General features: G+C 49.5%; 1 protein-coding gene across 1 annotated transcript in view; it reads left to right on the plus strand.

Annotated features, from left to right (window-relative positions):
* Positions 1-531: 531 nt before the first annotated feature.
* Positions 532-20,960, plus strand: part of ECE1 (endothelin converting enzyme 1) — a 123,275-nt gene continuing 102,846 nt past the window's right edge. The window contains exon 1 of the mRNA XM_044996096.1: positions 532-579. Within this exon, the coding sequence (XP_044852031.1) occupies positions 577-579 (3 nt within the window). The 5' untranslated portion in view covers positions 532-576. The remainder of the gene's footprint in view (positions 580-20,960) is intronic.

Raw genomic sequence — 20,960 nt, forward strand, 5'->3', positions numbered from 1 at the left:
CCCCCTCCCGCACCTCCCCCCCGGCTCAGCCCGGAGTCCCCGCCCACACGCCCAACCCTTCGGCCCCAGTCCCGAGCCCCCCCCCCCCCGCCCGGCCCAGGGAGAGTGAGCGAGGGGGCAGGGGGGCGGGGGGGCTGGAGGCGGAGCCTGGGGCGGGGGGCTGGAGGCGGAGCCTGGGGCGGGGGCAGGGCCGAGGGGCTCAGTTAGGAAGTTGGCGGCCCTAACCCCGGAGCAGGCTCCCAACTTTTGCCCCCGCCGGGCCGTTTGTGCAGCTGCCGCCGGGCTCCGGGGCACCGAGGTTCGCCCCGGCCCACCCTGCTCCGGGCCGAGGGTGAAGTCCAGCCTCCCGCGCCCTGATTGGCCCCTCGGCTCAGGTGCAGCCCTCGGCAGCGGCGCATAGGTCGGAGCCGCTGCTTCTCCGGCTCGACGAGCCCGGCGGCGGGGGCTGCGCGCTCCGGCGGGGGATCGCGCCGAGCCTCGTCCCCTGCGGTGCGGAGCCCAGCCCGGCCGAGCCCAGCCCAGCCCAGCCCGCGGCCGCCGCGGCGGGTCCGGGAGAGCGCGGCCGCCGGCTCAGACATGGTGAGTGGCCGCGCCTGGGAGAGGCGCCCCCGGCCCCTCTGGCCTGGCCGTGGGGGGTTCATGGGCTGCCTGGGAGAGCGCGGGGCGGGCGAGGGCGCGTGGGGGCGGGCATGGGAGCGCTGCAGTCGGTCTGTGCCGGGGGCGGGGGTGACCGGGGACAGATGCCGGAGCACGGGCAGAGCCCCAGGGGATAAGAACATCTAGAGGCCAAGAAACTTCAGGCTGTGCTGGGTCCGAAGTAGCCAATGGGATCTAGGGCGAGGTGACATCGAGCAGCGGCCCCGTTCGGGGGTGGGGGGGGATGAAGAGCCCGCAGGGGCGGCTCCAGGCACCAGCCCGCCAAGCGCCTGCCTGGGGCGGCAAGCCACGGGAGGGGGGGGGCTCTGCCGGTCGCTGCGAGGGCGGCAGGCAGGCTGCCTTCGGGGGCAGCCTGCGGAGGGTCCGCTGGTCCCGCGGCTTCGGCAGACCTCCCGCAGGCTGCCACCCAATCCGCGGGACCGGGGACCTCTCGCAGGCAAGCCCCTGCCTGCCGTGCTTGGGGTGGCAAAATACCTAGAGCCGCCCCTGAGAGAGAGTGACCACTAAGGCAACCTGATGGAGTGTCCGGCTAGCATGGTGAGGGGTGCATTGGGAATCTCTGGAGAGACAGATATCTGTGCCACTCGAGAGCCTGAACACCCCATGTTTTGCATGGAGGTGCTCTCCATCATCTAGGAGCTTCCCATGTATCCCACCCTCGGTTATAGCCGCCTGTAATGTCTTGGCTGGACTCCTCTGTTCCAGATTCCTGAGCAGGACTTTGAAATAAACAATGAGGATTCGGCCCTTCAAGGAATCTGTCTCAGGTTTTACACTGAGCCCAGAGCAGGCCGAATCGGGACCCTGAGAGTAAAGTCAGTGCTGTGAGGCTGCCCGTGTGCACAGAGATCATAGGAAAGTGCAAAATCTTAGTGTCTTGGATTAAGGAGAGGGACACGCACAAAGCCACCAACCTTCCAGAACGGGCTGGACTGGGGTGGCTGGATGGCTCACCTCACCCAGACCTGAACTCAGCACAGCCTACCCAGAAGCTCTCAGATGGGGAGCGAGTCTTCAGCATCATCATTTGGCAACCACGCCAACTCTAAAACTGATGAGTGGCAGCAGGGTTACTAAGCTGAGGAGCCACAGTGTCTGAATCAGAGAAGAATGGGAAATACCTAGACATGTAACTCGTTACAGAATTATGGTATATTGAGGTCTGCGTTGGAATAGAAAGCTATCACTTTAAGAATGTGGGAGGGGGTGGGGTTCTGGTCCTGTTTGTAGGCTAGGGGACTCTGTGGAGAAGAGTCTGACTGCTGCAGTGCTCCCAGTTTGGAAAAAGCCATCCTGGAAAAAGGTGGGATGAGTTGTGCCGTGGTCCCTCTAGGGAGCAGTCTGTTTTCTCTCTGTTTTGGGTTCTTGATTGTTGTTCTGAATTGTAAGAAATACAGTAGTGTTATGTTGCAACTAGTAAGACTATTCTATGTTTTTATCTAACTTCTCTGTATGTATGTGCGCCATGGAACATAACAAGAATCACTAAAGGGTTAGGACCGAACTAATCCGACATTGAGGAGGAATTAACAAGAGGCAGTTAACTGGGGGGCAGTGGACATATGTGCTGTTTCAACTTAATAGATTAGCCTACCTAATAGAGAGGGGTGTGGTACACTGAAGGCCTCTGAGAGCAAAGGTATTCTTCCCCCACTCCCCGGAACAAATTTCTTGTAAGTGTGAATTTCACTCCAATCATGAGGCTTGCAGTGTGCAGCCTCAACAGGCCTGAGACTTTCCTTCATTGTCAAAGAGCTATATTCTGTTGGCCTTGGTCACCACCTGTGTAATGCCTACCCACTTGGTGTGATTTTCTAGTGGTGGCTGGGTCCTGTGGAGAAGTTGATAAGCCTGCTGCAGTGGTAGTTAGCAGAGCCAGATCTGGCTCTGGCAGCAGAGACTTATGCTTTTAGATTCAGAGGTCCCCCAGGTTCAGTCCGTGTCACAGGTGCGATGTTGTTTACTCAAGCAAAGCTCTATCTCATGCTGATGGGAGTCTGGCCTAGTCAGGATCTCAGATTTTAGCCTTTCAAAGCAGATTGTGTGTGTGTGTGTGTGTGTAGATTCTCCATCAAGTAAGGTGTTTGCATGGCCCTTATCATCTGAGCGCCTCTGTAATATGCAAGCATAGAAGCTACTGGGCCAGAGGGAATGTGTAAAGTGAAAACAGCAGATACTGAGGGAAGGTGCCCAGCAGTGAGCTCCAAAGGAATAAGCACGTGACTGGTGATGCAGTTTGTTGACACACCCCTTGATAGCTACAAACATTTAACATTAGGCAATGGGGATTTTTATAGCCAAGACTCTGAATCTGCCAGCAGCTGTTTGGTCTGAACAAATAACCCATCCCTGGTTGTGGTGGGGGACGATCTGCACCCTGCAGGGGCGGCTCCAGGCACCAGTGCACCAAGCGCGTGCCTGGGGTGGCAAGCCGTGGGGGGCAGCCTGCCGGTTGCCAGGAGGGCGGCAGTCAGGCTGCCTTAGGCAGCATTTCTGTGGGAGGTCCACCGGTCCCACGGGTACACCGAAGGCGCGGGACAGGCAGACCTCCCACAGGCGCACTGCCGAAAGCCGCCTGACTGCCGTGCTTGGGGTGGCAAAATACGTAGAGCTGCCCCTGGTTAACTGATGGCAGCTGGAAGTCACTACATTGTTCTGAATCCCACTAGCTTAATGTTGGACAGTGCTTGTGTTGATGGAAAGGTTCAGCTTGAATGGGGCAGCTTGAATGGGGCAGGGACGAGAGAGAGCGAAGAGTCACACAGCTCTGGGCCCTTTGGGAGAGAAGATTTGGGAGGTGCGTGAGACAGGAAGAAGAGAGGATTAAGCCAAGGCTACCAGAGTCTAGATCAAACGGAAGACTCAAGGCACAAATCTATAAACCAAGAATAGTTTTGGGCACTAAAGAAATCAAAGTGGTCTTTGCTTTACACTGTTATTACAGTACAATAATAGTCCTCTATTCACTGATCTTTCATCAGTGGCTCTCAAAGTGCTTTTCAGAGATTAATAATTTAAGCCTCAGAGTGCACCTCCCCCCAAACTCGTACAGATGAGTAAACTGAGGCACTGAGCAGTTAAGTGATTTGCCAAAGTTCACACACTGACTCAGTGACAGGGCCAAGAATAGAACCCAGCAGTCCTGACTCCCCTGTTGCCCATTCTAACCATTGGATCACACTCCCTCTTCCACTTTGTTGGGGAGATGGCGATCTTTTAAGATCCAAGCTTCTGCTAGTAGGTCAGCAGGAACGTAGTGGGTACAAGAGGAAGCAATATTTGCCCTTCTTCTCTGCTAAGGAGGCTGAAGCAGGATTTGAAGCATTTAAGTGGCTTATTTGGAATAAGCTTCCCAAAGCAACAATCAAGGCTGATTTGAGAAGCATTGGGAGGATGAGAAAGCCAAGGCTCATTTGGACAATGGGGGTGGAGTCGTCTGGGCTTCATGGCTCCCTCAGGCCCGTGCTTCCAGCTGATAATTAAATTGCTCATGTTTCCCAGCAGAACCAGGGCGGGACAGGCTGTTCCAACATTAGCAAACTCCTGATAAATGACATTTGCATGTTGTTTCATAAGCTGGACTGATGTGGGGGCCCTGACACACAAACAGGAAGCCATGGAGATTATCATACTTTTTAGGACTCTGTGTTTAGCAAAACAGCCAGGACTCTTAGGACTTTAAAAAGCTAACTGTAATTATGTTTTAATTGCCAGCAGCCTCTCCCTCCCACCCCTGTGCTAAGTAGAGAAGGAAACTTGGATGCTGGGGGCCTGAGTCTGCTTTCACTTCCACTGGTGCAAGTGCAGAGCAGCTCCAATGAAATCAATGGCCTAACTCTGATGTGAGGTCAGAAACAGGCCCACTGTTCCTGTGGCATCTGTTATGCTCTCATGGGATGGGGACTGGGCTTTCTCTGGTCCCATAGACCCTCCCATGGAATGTTTGTCCAGCACAAATGTTTATTCTTGGCCTTTGATCTTGTAGTTCATACCTGCTTAACTTGGTTCCATAGTCCATTCCTTTACTAAATCAGTGGCTTCAAATAACAGACACCGATCACTAGCTAACAGGGACATATACAGCAGCATACATAGAACTCAGAGGCTTTTCTTCCAAAGCACAAACCCTAGCACTTATGCTAAAGGAGATTTTATTTGAGTGGTGGTAATATTAAGGTATATAGATTGTGGGTTGCAGCCACTAGGAGGCAACATAGGCTCACACTTAAGCAGGATCTGAGCACCCCACTCCAGTTGGGGTGCCACAAACCTGTTTCCCCAGTGCATGAAGGAAAATGAGTTGTGAGGCCGTCAACTCCTCCCTCTCCTGGATTACTTATCAGCTGTTTGCTCAGCCAGAGCAAGCCCACTAAAGGAGAGAGGAATGCAGTGCAGTACACTGCCACTGCGATATAACGCAGTCATGGGGAGCCAAAAATCCCTACCGCGTTATAAGTGAATCGCCGTTATATCGGGGTAGCGGCGGCAGGGCTCCGGCGGCGTTTTAAAGGGTCCAGGGCTCTGGCTGCTGTGGGGAACCCGGGCCCTTTAAATCACCAGCCTAGCCCCACTGCCGCAGCCCCAGGGTAGCAGCAGCAGGGCTCCAGAGGTGATTTAAAGGATCTGGGGCTCTTCGCAGCAGCCGGAGCCCTGGACCCTTTAAAACGCTGCTGGAGCCCCGCTGCTACCACGCTGTATGTGAACCTGTGTTATATCAGGTTGCCTTATAGCGGGTTAGCGGTGTACTTTCATTTAAATATAGCATCCTTTGTTAGTGCAGGGCTAATGGTAAGCGGAAGGGAAAAGGACGGGCTCTGGTTAGATTTTAAAAAGAGAAGGGAATGGCTAGGAGAAAGGGCAAGTGCAGGGTTAGAGAAGATTTGGGAGGTTCATGAGATAGGAAGAAGAGATGATTAAGCCAAGGCTACCAGAACCTAGATCAAACAGAAGATTAAAGGCACAAATCTATAAACCAAGAATAGTTTTGGGCACTAAAGAAATCAAGGTGGTATTTGCTTTACATTGTTATTACAGTACAATAATAGTCCCCTATTTATCCTCTTTCATCAGTGGCTCTCAAAGTGCTCTTCAAACATTAATGATTTAAGCCTCACAGTGCACCTCCCCCGAGACTCGTACAGATGAGTAAACTGAGGTTAGGAGGAGACACGAAAGTGTGGACGCATGCACAAACACCCATGTAATTGTGATGTTTGGATGTAGGGTCCCGAGGTGGGAGAGGGAAGTAGAATGACTTCGGAATTTGATGTATAGCTGCAAAACCTGGGAAAGTGCTGCATGGTTCAAGATGAATGAATCCAAAGTCACAGGGTTGATTTTTCTTGTAAATCAGGAGTAACTTCATTGAAATCAATGGTGGTTACATGCTCAGCCACCTTGCACTGGTGCAGGTTCAGAGCTGATAGCAGAATGAGACTCTACTACCAGGACCAGCTCTAGCCACCAGCAAACCAAGCACAGGCTTGGGGCAGCACAATTCCAGCATTCCGGGAGTTGCACTCTTGGAGGTATTTTTTTTTGCTTGGGGCGGCAAAAAACCTAGAGCTGGCCCTGTGTAATACCCCTGGTTTCCAGCACACCACGGGCAGAATCTTATTTATATCTCAGCAGCATCTAGAGGTCCCAACTAAAGATCAGGGCTCTCAGTGTCAGTGTCAGTGTCAGTCACAAACCCAGAGTGAGAGGCAGTCCCTGCCCTGAAGAGCTCATGGACTACAAATAGACAAGATAAAGGGTGGCAGAAAAAGATATTGTGATCCCCATTTACAGCTGGAGAACTGAGGCCCAGAGGTGTTAAGTGACTTGCCTCAGGTCTTGCAGGGAGTCTGAAATCCAAGCTGGAGTCCAGTGCCAGACCATCCTTCCTCGATGAATCCCATATGGGGATGGATTCAGAATAACTCTGTAGGCTTTGGCAGAGTCACTCCGGATTTTTTACTGTGTAACTGAGAGCAGGCTCTGGCCTTGAAAATATGGCTGAGCACCCAGTCTAGGATGCCAGCATGCTCTGTGTTTCAGAAATCCTGGGTTTGCTGAATGAACCGGCTCCGACATGTTTTGCTATTTTTAAGAATGGAATCCTTTTGCTCATCACCTGCTCGAGGGAATGTTTTGGATCTGCCTCATACACTTTCTACACATGGTTGTAAACACATGAGTGGGTGCAGCAGGCAGCCAAAGGTGTGCCAAGATTGCAGTGCTCTAGCCAGGAGGAGGAGGTGGCAGGAGAAATAACAATGTGTAAACATCATGAGGTCAGCTTTTCCCTCTGCTTTGAGCCACTCAGTGCACTACACAGCTCTCGGGGAAACTTCAGTGGGCAGGCCTAGGCTGGTGAATCTGACTGGGATCTGAGCAGAAGTTCTGTGGGGTTTCCGGAGACACAGGCCAAGGCTCAGCTCTTCAGTGATATTTAGGCTTCTAACGCCCATTGAAATCAACTGAAGATACCTTAAAGGGGCCAGCTTTTCTGGTCTCAGGTTGGGCATGGGGACCCAAAACTCCATAGTTCCAGGGCCAAGAAGGGACTGCTGTGATCAGCTAGTTGGACCTCCTTCATAACAAGGTAAATTGAGAAAACCAGACTCCTCAGTTACCTTTGAAAATCTTGGTAATTAGGAGTATTGCAGACCCCATTTGGATTGACTAGAATGATCAGTGCTGCCAGCTAAGCAAACAGCAGTTAAAGACAGCGCTCCAGTGACTAGTTGCAGATTCACGTCAGACCTGAAATCTATGTAACAATTAATTGATGTTTAAATTAGCACATCACCAGAAGAGAATGCAACCGGGTTTGTTAAGCACTTTATTGATCCACCAGAGAGGTATTATAAACATAAAATAATTAACCCTGTTAAAGTTAAAATAGCTTCTCATTGGAGGCACTTAATTTGAAACAGGGTCCATGCATTTATTTGCAAGAACTGAAAGAAAAGCCCTTCCTGAAAGTGAATCATCTACATTGTGATACTGACAATCTCCAGCCTAGGGGTTATGCCAACCTTGCTTTCAAAATGAGTAAAGCTTCCTCTGCCTCTCATGTCAGTATGGGGTCATGTCAGATGAGGTTTTTTAATGGGGCTTTGAATGAGAAGTTCTCATGAGCTCAGTGCTCTGGAGCTGCCATCTAGACCTTTTCTCCACTAAGGCATTAGCCAATACATGGCAGCTAACATGAGGTAAAATCCTAATGTAGACAAGACAGATTGTAATTTTAACATGAGTTAGCAAGGCAAGATAAAGCCCTAGCCTGCCCCATAGTCCCTGCCTTGACCAGTGAGCCCCCACCACATTCACTGCTCTTCTGTTCTTGGATGTGTCCAGCCTGGATTGATTTCCCAGGACCTTGTCCCTTGTGGTGCCATCTACACCTCTGCATAGTGGGTATACCATGCTTCTGAGTCCAAGTGGGAGCTGTTACACTCGCTTTGTCCAGGTGCACACGGCTCCATAGTGGGGCTCTGGGCTTTTGTGCTAGCATTGGAGTAGAGGATTGGAACGCCTGATCCCTGGCTCTCTGCCCAGCCATGCTGGGTAATTCTGGGTGGGTTTGGACAATGTGAATGAGTTTGGGCCGTTCACATCTTTCACGTGAACATAAAGGAGATTTAAAGGAACGGCAATTTTTGTTGTTGTTGTTTTTAGTTGGGTTTGTGCAGAGGGTATGTTTGCATTTTATGATGTATAAATAAGCACCAAATATGTGCATGTATCTTTTCCCCCCTCTGCTTGTTTTTATTAGTAACATAAAATCTGGTTTTGCTGGAGGAATTTCTGGTTATCTCAGCAGTTTGTTGCGACCTCTTTCACATTAATGGTGGTGGTTGCTGGAATTTTAACAAAGTGAGAGACAAGGTGGGTGAGAGCATGGTTGCTGTTGGGGCTTCTGAGGTGGGTGAAACCAGACAATCACTACACTCTTGAATGAACTCACACAGAAAAACAAAAGACAAAAACCACACTATCAGCCATGGGTGAACACTTTTCACAAAAAGAATGAGGAGTATTTGTGGCACCTTAGAGACAAACAAATTTATTTGAGCATAAGCTTTTGTGGGCTAAAACCGACTTGCTCAGATAAATTTCTTAGTCTCTAAGGTGCCACAAGTATTCCTCGTTCGTTTTTGCTGATACAGACTAACACGGCTGCTACTCTGAAACTTTTCACAAAGTGATCACTCCGTATCTGACCTCTTGGTCCTAGTCCTCAAAGGAAATGGCAAAAACCCTTCAAAAGATGAGCCTGGGGGCTTAAACTCATAACTCTGCTATATATTAAAAAATCATGAACTCATCCAGAGACCTTGGCTTTATGGCTCATCACATTGGTAACCTACTAACCCTTGTTTGTCCTTTGACTGCAGAGGTGTTAATTGCCCACTTCATTTTAAATGATCTCCTGCAACATGTGATAACCCCTTATGCTTAACAATCTCTCCCACCGATAATTTAGCTGTGACACACTGGTTACCTTTTCCGGACCTGAAAAAGAGCTTTGTGGAGCTCAAAAGCTTGTCTCTTTTACCAACAGAAGCTGGTCCAGTAACAAGAGTTACCTCGCCCACCTTGTATCTCTCCTATCCTGGGAGAAATACAGCTACAACACCATTGCAAATAACAATGGCAGATACTGAATTTCTCTTATGTGTTAATTAGACATTGGAGCTAAATAGGTATGAACAAAATACAATATTTCACTAGTTCTCTAGCCACCACAGATTCTTCTAGGCTAAACAAGACCTGATTTTCCATTTTCTTCATGGAGACCAAAAACAAACAATTTTGTTTGTTACAGTCCTGTCTCAGGAGATTTTATATGCAATAAAGAAGCAAAAAGTGGCATAATCCATTTCTTCCCCCCTATGTAAGAATGGCCATACTGGGAAAGACCAGTGGTCCATCTAGCCCCGTATCCTGTCTTCCAACAATGGTCAGTGTCAGATGCTTCAGAGGGAATGAACAGAACATGGCAATTATCAAGTGATCATCCCCTGTTGTCCAGTATCAGCTTCTGGCAACTCACAGTTTAGGGACACTCGGAGTATGGGATTGTATCGCTAGCTAATAGCCATTGATGGACCTAACCTCCATGAACTTATCTCATTCTTTTTTGAACCCAGTTATACTTTTGGCCTTCACAACATCCCCTGGCAATGAGTTCCACAGGTTGACTGTGTTCAGGGGTGGCGGGTAGTATAATTTTTGGTGGTGCCCAGAACAGGTTCAAGTCCCACCCCACTCTCCACCTGCCTAAGGCTGTGGGAGAGAGTTTGGGTGTGTGTGGGGTCAGGCTCTGGGATGGAGTTTGGGTGCAGGCTCTGGGCTGGGGCAAGGGGTTGGGGTGCAGGAGAGTGTCCAGGGGACAGGCTCTGGGAGGAAGTTGGGGTGCGGGGTTTGGCTGGGCAGATGGTTGAGGTATGAGAGGGAGTGTGGGGGACAGGCTCTGGGGGGGGAGTTTAGGTGTGGGGGCTGGGGTTTGGGGTTCGTGTGTGGGGTCTGGGGTGCAGGAAGGGTGTGGCAGTCGGGTTCTGAGCGGGAGTTTGTGTGTGGGGTCTGAGTTTGGACAGGAAGTTGGGGTGTGGGAAAGGTTGAGGGGGTGCAGCACTTATCTCGGGTGGCTCCCAGAAGTGACCCACACCCACCTCTGGCAGCAGTTCCTAGACGGGATGTTGGAGGGGTCTCCACACGCCACTGCCCACAGGCACTGCCCCACAGCTCCCATTGGCCGCAGCTCAGGGCAGGGGTAGTGCGTGGAGACACACCCTTCCTCAGGGGCTGCAGGGATGTGTCAGCCGCTTCTGGAAGCAAAGCAGGAGGGAAGCAGTCTTAGCCATTAGCCCGCCTTAGCCGTTGTGCTGCCTGGCCCTTTAAAATTATCATTGAATTTCATCTGCCATTTGGTTGCTCAGTCACCTAGTTCAGTGAGATCCCTTTGTAACTCTTCACAGTTAGCTTTGGACTTAACTATTTTCAGTAATTTTGTGGTGTCTGCAAATTTTACCACCCTTTTTCCAGATAATTTATGAATATGTTGAATAGCACAGATCCTTGGAATGACCCCACTATTTATTTTTTTTCTCCATTGTGAAAACTAACCATTTTTTCCTACCCTTTGTTTTCTATCTTTTAACCAGTTACTGGTCCATGATGAGAGGACCTTCCCTCTTATCCCGTGACAACTTACTTTGCATAAGAGCCTTTGGTGAGGGACCTCACTTGTCAAAGGCTTTCTGAAAGCCCAAGTACACTCTAGCCACTGGATCCACTTTAAAGTCTACTTTACAGAGTGATTGTTCAGACAGCTGGAATGTGCATATTGTTTACTTTGCACCACGGAGAGTGAGATCCTGCCAGGTGCTGAAGGCTCTGAGCTCTGTACTGGGTTCCCACAGACACAGCTCCCGTGTAGCATGCACAGAACCAGCCGAAAGGGAAGAAGATTTACAAAGAAGAGTGTGACCTCAACAGCTCAACCCCCTGCATCCTCTCCCTGCTTCAGAGGATATCTGGCAATCATTAGCAGAGGAAGTGATTCAGTGAAAGGGAACCTCTCGTGCGTATGCTCTCACGTAGTTGCACCTTGACAGTGTGTGGGCTGGGCTCTGTTAACAGAAGCTTCAACAGGGGCTTGCATGTACAAGCTTCACAGTCCTCTAAGGTCTGGTGCCATCCCCTCCTCCCCCCCATACAGCTGAGAGCTCTTTTAAAGAGTCTCCTGGGACTCTTTTCCATCTAAAAGAATCACCCCAGGCCGCTGCCCTCCAGGCTGAATTGGTAAGAGGTGAGTCAGTGTCTTACTTCATGGAATTGTTCTTGTTTTTAACCTTTTAAAAAAATAGTCTGGGGAAGAGGGTCTGGTGCCTAGGGGACGCTGGGTTAACATTACGTTTGCTTCTATCAGGTGAAAGGGATTTCCTCCAGGGGCCTGGCATTGGAAGGATGGGAGTGAGCGCACATCCCTCCTGCTGGCAAATCTCCCTGTCACACATTGTCATTGAATGGCATGTGCTAGGCTATGTCATTGCGTGTCTGTCCACCCCTTTGCCTTCCCCATCTATGGAGACTGTGAACTCTTCAGGCCTGGTTTGTGCAGTGCCTAGGACAATGGTGCCCTGGCCTTGATTGGGCCGTAGACACCACTGAAATAAACCAGGTTAATAATATAATAATGGAATGTGGGAAGGATGAGAATGAAGCAGCTGCAGGTCAATGGGAGTTTTGCACACATGAGGATTATGGGATCTAATGCTATCACCAGGGGCTAGGAAATGGATCAAGACTTGCTTTGGGAGGGATCCTCCAACAGGCAGCCAGCTGCTCTGGGCCGATTTAGCACAGAGATTTAGTGCCAAATCCTGCTCCCAGTGAAGTCAATGGGAGTGTACAGGTATCTGTAAGAACCTGTTGATCAGCCTTCCATCAGGGAAGGCATCCCTAGAGGGGTCTCCTTCCAGTTGGGTGTGTTGATCACTTCTTTTAGGTGTCCCCAAAAAGTGGCATTTGAGGGACCTAGTCAGTGTCATTTATTCTGTGGGGTTCTTTAATGAAATGGCTCATTCCGGAGTACTAGTGATGTATAAGCCCAGTTTAGTGCTCTGATACCACGGTGGTGAGTTTGTAACAAATGCCGCTGCAGAGAGAGATACCAGAACTCCTTGGAGCCAGATGGATGAGCAGGCAAAATGGACCACTTGGGTTCCGGAGAGGGTCTGGACACTGCAGGAGGAAGAGCAGGATTAGCTGCACCAAGGTTGGCTCTCTAAAGAGGGTTTTCTAAACCTCAAGGAAATGCCCAGCCTGTCTTTGCCTTAGTTTTCACCTTATTCACTAAGTGCTGAAGCCATACGTTCAGTGTGCCCCAGCTGTGGCTTCTCACTTCCCATAGTTCCAGCGACACTGTGCAATGGTGGTCTTTTGAGATGCAACTTGCAGACTAACAGCCCAGCATCAGAAAGGCAGAAGCGTAACTCTAACACAGGAGAAAGGGGAAGCAGCACTTTGAGAAAGCATGAGCTTATCTGCGTGTATCTGAAACTGCAGTGGAAACAACCAGAAAAATGGCTGCCCATTTTTAACGTGCTCTAGTGTGTAAGAGTCCTCTGAGCAGAGTTAAACAAAGATAGCTCCCCTTGTACCGACTGCGTGGCCAAGGTATCGCCCTCTGGCAGAGCTATGGTAGGCAGATTCTCTAGCAGAGTGGACATTAAAGTGTAGATCCGTGAGAGTCAAGGGAGCTTCTCTCACCAGTGGAGGTAGCTATGTCGATGGGAGTAGCCCTCTGTTAACATAGTGCTCTCTACACTGGAAGATAGGTCGATATAACTGCATTGCTTGTCCAAACCCCTGAGATGTGGTTATACAGTGTGGTAAACCCAGGACAAACAGCTACAAAGAGGAGGAGGGGGGTAGTAATTAATCCCAGGGGGTTAAAAGGCCTCTCCCAATCCACTGAGGAGAGAGAACCATGGGGAATTAAGGTTCAACTGGAAAAGGGGTTACCAGGGAACTAATTAGGTTCAGCTGACTCCAACTGCTTGAGACCTTTTTAAACCCGCCCCTGCGTGGAAGGAGGGGGGGTGAGAGAGTGAGAGAAGCAGGGAAGCTGCCAGTAGGCTGGGTGCAGCAAGACACCGAACTCTCCCAGGAAGGAAGGCTGCACTCCCTCCTCAGAAGGGAAGGAAAACAAACACAAGGAGCGGACTGGGGAAAGGAATAGCCGGACCCTGTGCTACCGGTAAGGATTTGCCTTGCCCAAGCCTGTGTCTCCAAGGCTAAAAAGGACTTGGGCCTGGTCTACACTACGACTTTATCTCAAATTTAGCAGCGTTAAACCGAATTAACCCTGCACCCGTCCACACAACGAAGCCCTTTACTTCGATATAAAGGGCTCTTAATATCGATATCTGTGCTCCTCCCCAACGAGGGGAGTAGCGCTGAAATCGGTATTGCCATTTCGAATTAAGGGTAGTGTGGCTGCAATTCGACGGTATTGGCCTCCGGGAGCTATCCCACAGTGCACCATTGTGACCGCTCTGGACAGCAATCTGAACTCAGATGCACTGGCCAGGTAGACAGGAAAAGCTTCGCAAACTTCTGAATTTCATTTCCTGTTTGCCCAGCGTGGAGCACCGATCAGCACAGGTGACCATGCAGTCCCAGAATCAAAAAAGAGCTCCAGCATGGACTGTACAGGAGATACTGAATCTGATCTCTGTATGAGGAGATGAATCTGTTCTATCCCGTGAAAGCACAGGGAAAAAAATAGTTTCTCGCCTTTTTTCAATGTCACCATATATCTATTGGATGCTGCTGGCAGACACGGTGCTGCAGCACTACACAGCAGCATCCCCTTCCCTTCCTTTGCGGATGGCAGACGGTACAGTATGACTGGTATCTGTCATCGTCGTTCTGTGGGTGCTCCTGGCTGGCCTCGGTGAGGTTGGCCGGGGGCGCCTGGGCAAAAATGGGAATGACTCCAGGTCATTCTCTTCTTTAAGTTTTGTCTAATGGAGATTCAGTCCTCCCTGGAATATGATGCCAGCTGGAGGCTTCTGCCTCAGGCTGCTCTCCCAGTCAGCAGCACCACGCGGTCGCGCCCACCCCTTGCTATCAGGGCTCACAGTCAGATACTTAGACCTCTACATTTTGCTGCAAATAAAAAAAATTAAGCTGCCGTTTAGAACTGTCCCCCAACATACATATCCTGGGACATTTTGTATTTTACTAGTGTCAACCAAAGGCCCACACAATGGAGATTCAGTCCTGCCTGTGCTTCTATCCTAGTGCTTGTCACAGATTCCCATTTTCAGCTATAGGCTGAGTAAGTGCAGAATGGTGGTTCACTCTACTTTGCTGTCAGCCAACTGCCCTCCCCCCTTTGATCTCTGCTTGCAGAGGCAATAAAGTCAGTGTTGTTTCTTATTCATGCATTCTTTATTACTTCATCACACAAATGGGGGGATAACTGCCATGGTAGCCCAGGAGGGGTGGGGGAGGTGGGAAGCAACGGGTGTTGTTGTTGCAGAGGCACCCCCTAGAATGGCATGCAGCTCATCATTTCTGCGGGATGTCTGGGGCTCTAACCCGGAGCAGCCGTTTGCCTTTCTTGTTCTAGGCAGGACTGACTCTCCATTAGACAAAACTTAAAGAGAATGACCTGGGGAGTCATTCCCATTTTTGTCCAGGCACCCCCAACCGACCTCACTGAGGCCGGCCAGGAGCACTCATGACAGCAGCAGACGGTACAGTATGACTGGTAACCGAATTTGCTAACTTTGCTAACTTTGCAAAAGGCAAGGGGATGCTGCTGTGTAGCACTGCAGTACTGCGTCTGTCAGCAGCATCCAGTAGACATATGGTGACAGTGAAAAAAGGCTGAATGGGCTCCATGGTTGCCGTGCTATGGCGTCTGCCCGGGCAATCCAGGGAAAAGGGCGCGAAATGATTGTCTGCCGATGCTTTCACGGAGGGAGGATTGAGTGACGACATTTACCCATAACTACCCGTGACAAATTTTTGGCCCCATCAGGCATTGGGATCTCAACCCAGAATTCCAATGGGCAGGGGAGACTGCGGGAACTATGGGATAGATACCCACAGTGCAATGCTCCGGAAGTTGATGGTAGCCTCGGTACATGGATGCACGCTGCCGAATTAATGTGCTTAGTGTGGCCGTGTGCCCTCGACTTTATACAATCTGTTTCCAAAAATCGGTTTCTGTAAAATCGGAATAATCCCGTAGTGTAGACATACCCTGAGCCTGCTGAGGAGAAGAAGGTACTTTGCCACAACAAACATAAGCTTGTAGTGTAAACCAAGGCTCAGAGCCTGTAAAAGTGGCTCCAAGGTGGCTTATCCTTAGTGTTACTCTGTTGAAGTCAGTGGAGTTGCATCTGGGATGAATTTGACCCATTGGCTTTAGGCTAGAGCTCCCTGGTACTGGAATGGGATGGCTTTATAGTTTGGGAAGTAGTAATCTTGGATTTCTATAGTGCCACTTGTCCTAAAGCAGTGGTCCCCAACGCAGTGCTTTCGGGCACAATGGCGCCCGCCAGGGCATCTATGTGCGCCTGCATACTGGCCGGCGGACAAGCATCCGCTGAAATGCTGCCAAAAAGCGGCATCACCAAGAGGTGCCGCTGCCGCCGAAATGCTGCTGATTTTCGGCGGCGACACCTCTTAATGATGCTATTTCAGTGGCATTTTGGCGGATGCTTGTCCGCCGGCCATGGTCCTCGGTGGCTCGTCATCTGGTGCCCACCACCCGGAAAGGTTGGGGACCACTGCCTTAAAGAAACCCAATGCACACTGAAAACTATTTACCCAAGAATCACTACTCTGTGCAAACAGTGGCCTTTCTAGGAAGGGGAAGCCACTTCATGTACTTCTGAAAGGCAGCCTCTGGGGCCCAGCATGGCAGCAAATAGTCCACTGTTAGGAAAGGAAACAAAGGGGACTGTATCCAGCTGAAATTGCAGGGTGGATCTTATTCCACAGAATGTCATTAACTAGAAAGCATGTGTCTTAGGAAAGAAGAGCAATCAGTCTATCACAGCAGTTCTCAAACTATGGTCTGCAGGACACTTGGTGGTGGTCTGTGGAGAGCTGGCTGCCACATGGTTCCTTCCTTGTTTCCAGCGCTAAATTGCATTAACGGAAGCTAAAATACCTCCTTACATCACTTTTCCATGTTGTTAATTACTGCTATCAGACAAGGGTATTGTGCAACAGTAAACAGGAGGGAAACAGGGCCAGGCTACCTCAAATAGAAGGGAACTAGGTCCTAGTGATGACAACGGATAAGGGAGACACAGGACATTCTCTCTTTAAGATGTGGTCCTTGCTATGAAAATGTCATCCCCTGGTCTAGGGCACGGTCCCTTCCTTTAGAGACCTGAAATTGCTTAGAAGAACTTCCTTTTGGAGGACATGCTCTAAGCATTATCTGCCCATGAACGTCCTGCAGCGTGAGGCCTGTTTGGGTGATTCTTTTTCAGCTAGCTTTGTCATGCAACCACTGAATTCTTCTTTCCAGTCTGTGGCTGGGAGCAAGGGCTGTGACCTCGGCATTCTTTAGCCTGACCTCTTGCTGCAGTCCTCTGTTCTACCCCCCTCCCCCTCTGATGCCACAGATCAGCCAAGAGCCTGTGGTAGGGAAGCTATTCCCCTTTGGCTTTTCAATATTTCAAAGGAGAGCGAATTAGAGCTACATTAAATAACTATTTCCAAAGACTGATTTCTTTATCTCAAGCCAGCTGGTTGAGAGGGGTTATTTGTGGGAAGGTTTCAAGTATACAAATGGGAGGGAGACAGGCTCTGGGATATCTCAGCTGGGTAAACTGTGCTGCAGCCGTCCAGGTGCTGTTCAGAGTTTGCAGGGGTGCCGGAACCTGGGGCAGCCATAGGGGCACTGCCTGCCCACTTTTTCACGTAGACATAGTTTGGGGGGCAGGTGGCCACACTGCCCCCCCAACGGCAAGCCTCAGGCAGGCCCAGAGTGGCATCAGCAGGAGCTGCACTTCACGGCAGGAGAGCTGACAGGGTTAAGGGGCCCCCTCAACCCTGCTTGCCGTGCCAGCCTCGTCCTAGTGTGGAGCAGCCCCCCCTTGCCACAAGGCCCAGGCCCCAGAGGCCCTGCCCTGCTCTGCTCTTCCCTCTGAGACCCCACCTCCTGGCCAGGCCAGAAGCTGTAGCTGAGCTGCAATAAGAGCCGCGCTCTACCTGCTCTGGACAGGACATGGGCTGGGGGCTGTTCTCAGGCAGCCTGGTTAGATGGAGCTAGGAATTATTATAATAATACAGGCCAGAGAATCCATGCAGCGAGCCCTGCCTGAAGCCCACTAGTTCGAGGCTGAACTAGGCCCTAGTTGAGGAAGGCATTATAGCACGAGTTTCAGTGCATTCTGTTTAACAGAGTGCCCCACCGTGTCCGCGTGCTTTAGTCCCCCTGATGTCATTGCAATTTAAGTGTGGGCCCCACAAAAGTGCTTAGACACCAAGTCCCAGTTTTGGTTCCACTGTGATCCACAAAACTCCCACCGAGTCATGTAGGTCACTTGTTTCAGAGTAGCAGCCGTGTTAGTCTGTATCCGGAAAAAGCACAGGAGTACCTGTGGCACCTTAGAGACTAACACATTTATTTGAGCATAAGCTTTCGTGGACTGCAGCTCACTTCATCAGATGCATAGAATGGAACATGTAAGGTGTGTGTGTGTGTGTGTGTGTGTGTGTGTACACATACACACAGAGAAGATGCCATACCAGCTCTAAGAGGCTAATTAATTAAGATGACCTGTTACCAGTAGGAAAAGAAAACTTTTGTAGTGATGATCAAGATGGTCAATTACAGACAGTTGACAAGAGGTTTAAGTGCCTCCCCAAACAGCCAGGCATGGCCCTGGCCACACTCCACCCCCCCAGGGCCCTGCTTCAGCAGTGCCGCTGGACTCCAGGGGGCTGGAGCCATGCCGCTCTCTCTCCTGGCACTCAGGGGCTGGGGGTGGGGAAGGCTGGGCACTAGCCAGCCTGGGGCGGGGGCCGGTGGCTGTGGTGGGGGGCTCTGGGTTCTGGGACATGCAGAAGGGGCGGGGTTTGGCGTTAGCCTCCCCAAGCCAAAGGTTCACGCACCCCCCACATGCACCAGCCAATCACGCTGGTCCCCTGATTGGCCGTACTGTAGGGACAGCTCTGGCAGTGACTGCTCTTGGGCTGTGCTCCCTTTAGCACCTCACTGGCTTCCTGCAAGAAATTGGATTTGCTGCCTCAAGATCTTTTCTTAACTTGCCCTTGTATTTAATATTTTAAATGCGTCTTTATTAACCAACCTTTATAGTTTCTACCATGTGCTTACTAAACAGTCTCAACTTTATAAAATTCCCTTTTTTTCTGCCATGTGCTCTTTTTTAACCTAACTTTATATTTAATACACTTTTTTAATTTATCTCAAAACATTTTTATTCTTTAATAACATGTCGAACTAGTCCTTTAAAATCATCTGTCCTTACTAAACCTAACCAAACAATCTTTCTTCTGTTTAATAACCTTTCTTTCCTTTTTTCCTCTAAACTTTTTTTAAAAAACCCACCTCCTTTAAGCCCTCTTTCTATTCTTTTAACCTTTTTCTCTAAACAATTAACCAAATGTATCAAAGCACAAACATGCAACATTCCCCCTATTCAAACATAAAAAATAATTAATTTTTTTTTTCAAAATGGTCAATGGCACCAAACCTCGACACCAATGGAAATGGGAATGGAGGGTGGGACATAAGCCCAAAATGGGGCATGGAAACCTGTCAAAAATACATGGTGATGAATACTATCGAGGTATATACAACTTACGTGTGCTAGCTTTGATCAAGCAGCGCACTGAAGCCAGCAATAGCAGAAAACAGAGGAGTTGGACTGGGCATTCATAAGGGGAGCTTGGGAGTGCTGAATAGGCAGGGCTCTTAAACAGGAGTTAAGGAGGGAAGACTATGACAACTACAGAGGCAGCTGTGGTAGTGAGCCGAAGAATGGTAGAGACAATGAAGATGATTGCATGTGGAAGATGTGGGATGTATGTTATTCTGGAGAGGGGACCTGAAAGTGCTTTGAAGTGCCATCTGATAGAACTGATGGAAGATAAAATCAGCTGCAGCCAGAAACTATCGTTGAGTTTAGAAGGGGATTTGAATGGATGATAGAGGAAGGCTGAAGGGAAAACTCAAGACTTGAAGATGCATGCCGCATAAGGCATGGTGAGGGTAGACTGCTGGATGAAGAAAGTGGCCATGGAAGCAAGTGACTATGATAACTAGGCAGAAGAACAGACTGGTTACCTAGCCCTACTAGAAGAGGGGAAGAGACAATGGAGATAGCTGGAGTTTGGAGCCCTAGGCAGATAGAGGATGACTTTCAGAGGATTGCAAGTGAGAACAGAAGACAAGACAACTTGCAGCCAGAAAGAAGAGAAGAGGGAAGGCTGGAGAATCACACCAACACCAGGAAGAGGCAGGTCTATGTGACTGGGGACTCCCTATTGAGAACAGTCAGGCTTGTAACCCAGATCTGATCTGGAGAACAGAAAGGTGTGCTGTCTGCCAGGAGTTAACATATTGGATGTGGACCTGAGACTGAAGAGGAACCTAATGGGAGCAGGAAAGGATCGACTGATTGGCCTTCATGTGGGAACAAAGATACTGCTAAATTCTCGCTGGGACATATCAAGGGAAACTATGCCAGGCTGAAGAAGATGCTTAAAGAAATGAAGGTTCAGGTGATCTTCAGTGGAATTCTACCTGCCCCTAGAAGAGGAGAACAAAGGCAAGGCAAGATTATGATCATCATCAGATGGCACGGGCAGTGGTGCTACAAGGAGAGCCTTGGAATGTTCGACCACTGGGAGGTATTCACAGACAGAGGGCTGCTCTCGTGATGAAGGCTGGTACAGCTAATTAAAAGAGCTTTAAACAAAGAATTTAGGGGAGATGGTTGGAAGATGCTCATGTAATCCCTGTGCATGATTCTAATACTGAGCAGGAGGAAAATCAAGTGAGAAGGGATACAATAATGGCGAAAGGAACAACAGAGGTAGAAGAAAAGTCTCAAATCACTTGACAAGAATGGTCAGGTAGGTGATACTCGCAGTAAAATGACTGTACCTAATCAGGTGAGGAATATGGGTAAGGCCAAGCAGAAAGAATGAAGATATCTGTTCACCAGTGCAAATAGCCTGGGTAACAAAACGGAGGAACTAGAACTTAGAACTATTGGTGCAGGAAGTGAAACCTGATATTATAGGGATAACAGAAACTTGGTGGAATAGTAGTCATGACTCAAGCATGGGTTTGAAGGGTATGTGCTGATTAGGAAGGACAGAAGTAAAGGTAAGGGTGGTGGAGTAGCACTGTGTATTAATGGCACGGTGGACTAGAGAAATGATGGAATGGATACAATGGAATCTATTTGGGTAAAATTCAGTTTGGGGAAGAATGGTAACAGAGGCTGCACAGAAATAGTGATTGGGATCTGCTACAGACCCCCAGGATCCGATTTGGATATGGATAGAGACCTATTTAATATTTTAATTAAACAAACATTACCAGGAATTGAGTGATTATGGGAGACTTTAACTTCCCAGATATAGATTGGAGGACAAATGCTAAGGATCTGAATGTGTGGGAGGCTTGGAATTACTTTAAATCAAAGTTACAAAAAATACCTGAACCCGACATCCCAAGCAAAGTCAAAAAATTCATAGGGAAGGGTTGCAGCCCAACCTGGACGAACAAGCATCTCAAA

The sequence above is a fragment of the Mauremys mutica genome, chromosome 21 (assembly GCF_020497125.1).
Source record: "Mauremys mutica isolate MM-2020 ecotype Southern chromosome 21, ASM2049712v1, whole genome shotgun sequence".
Lineage (NCBI taxonomy): Eukaryota > Metazoa > Chordata > Testudines > Geoemydidae > Mauremys > Mauremys mutica.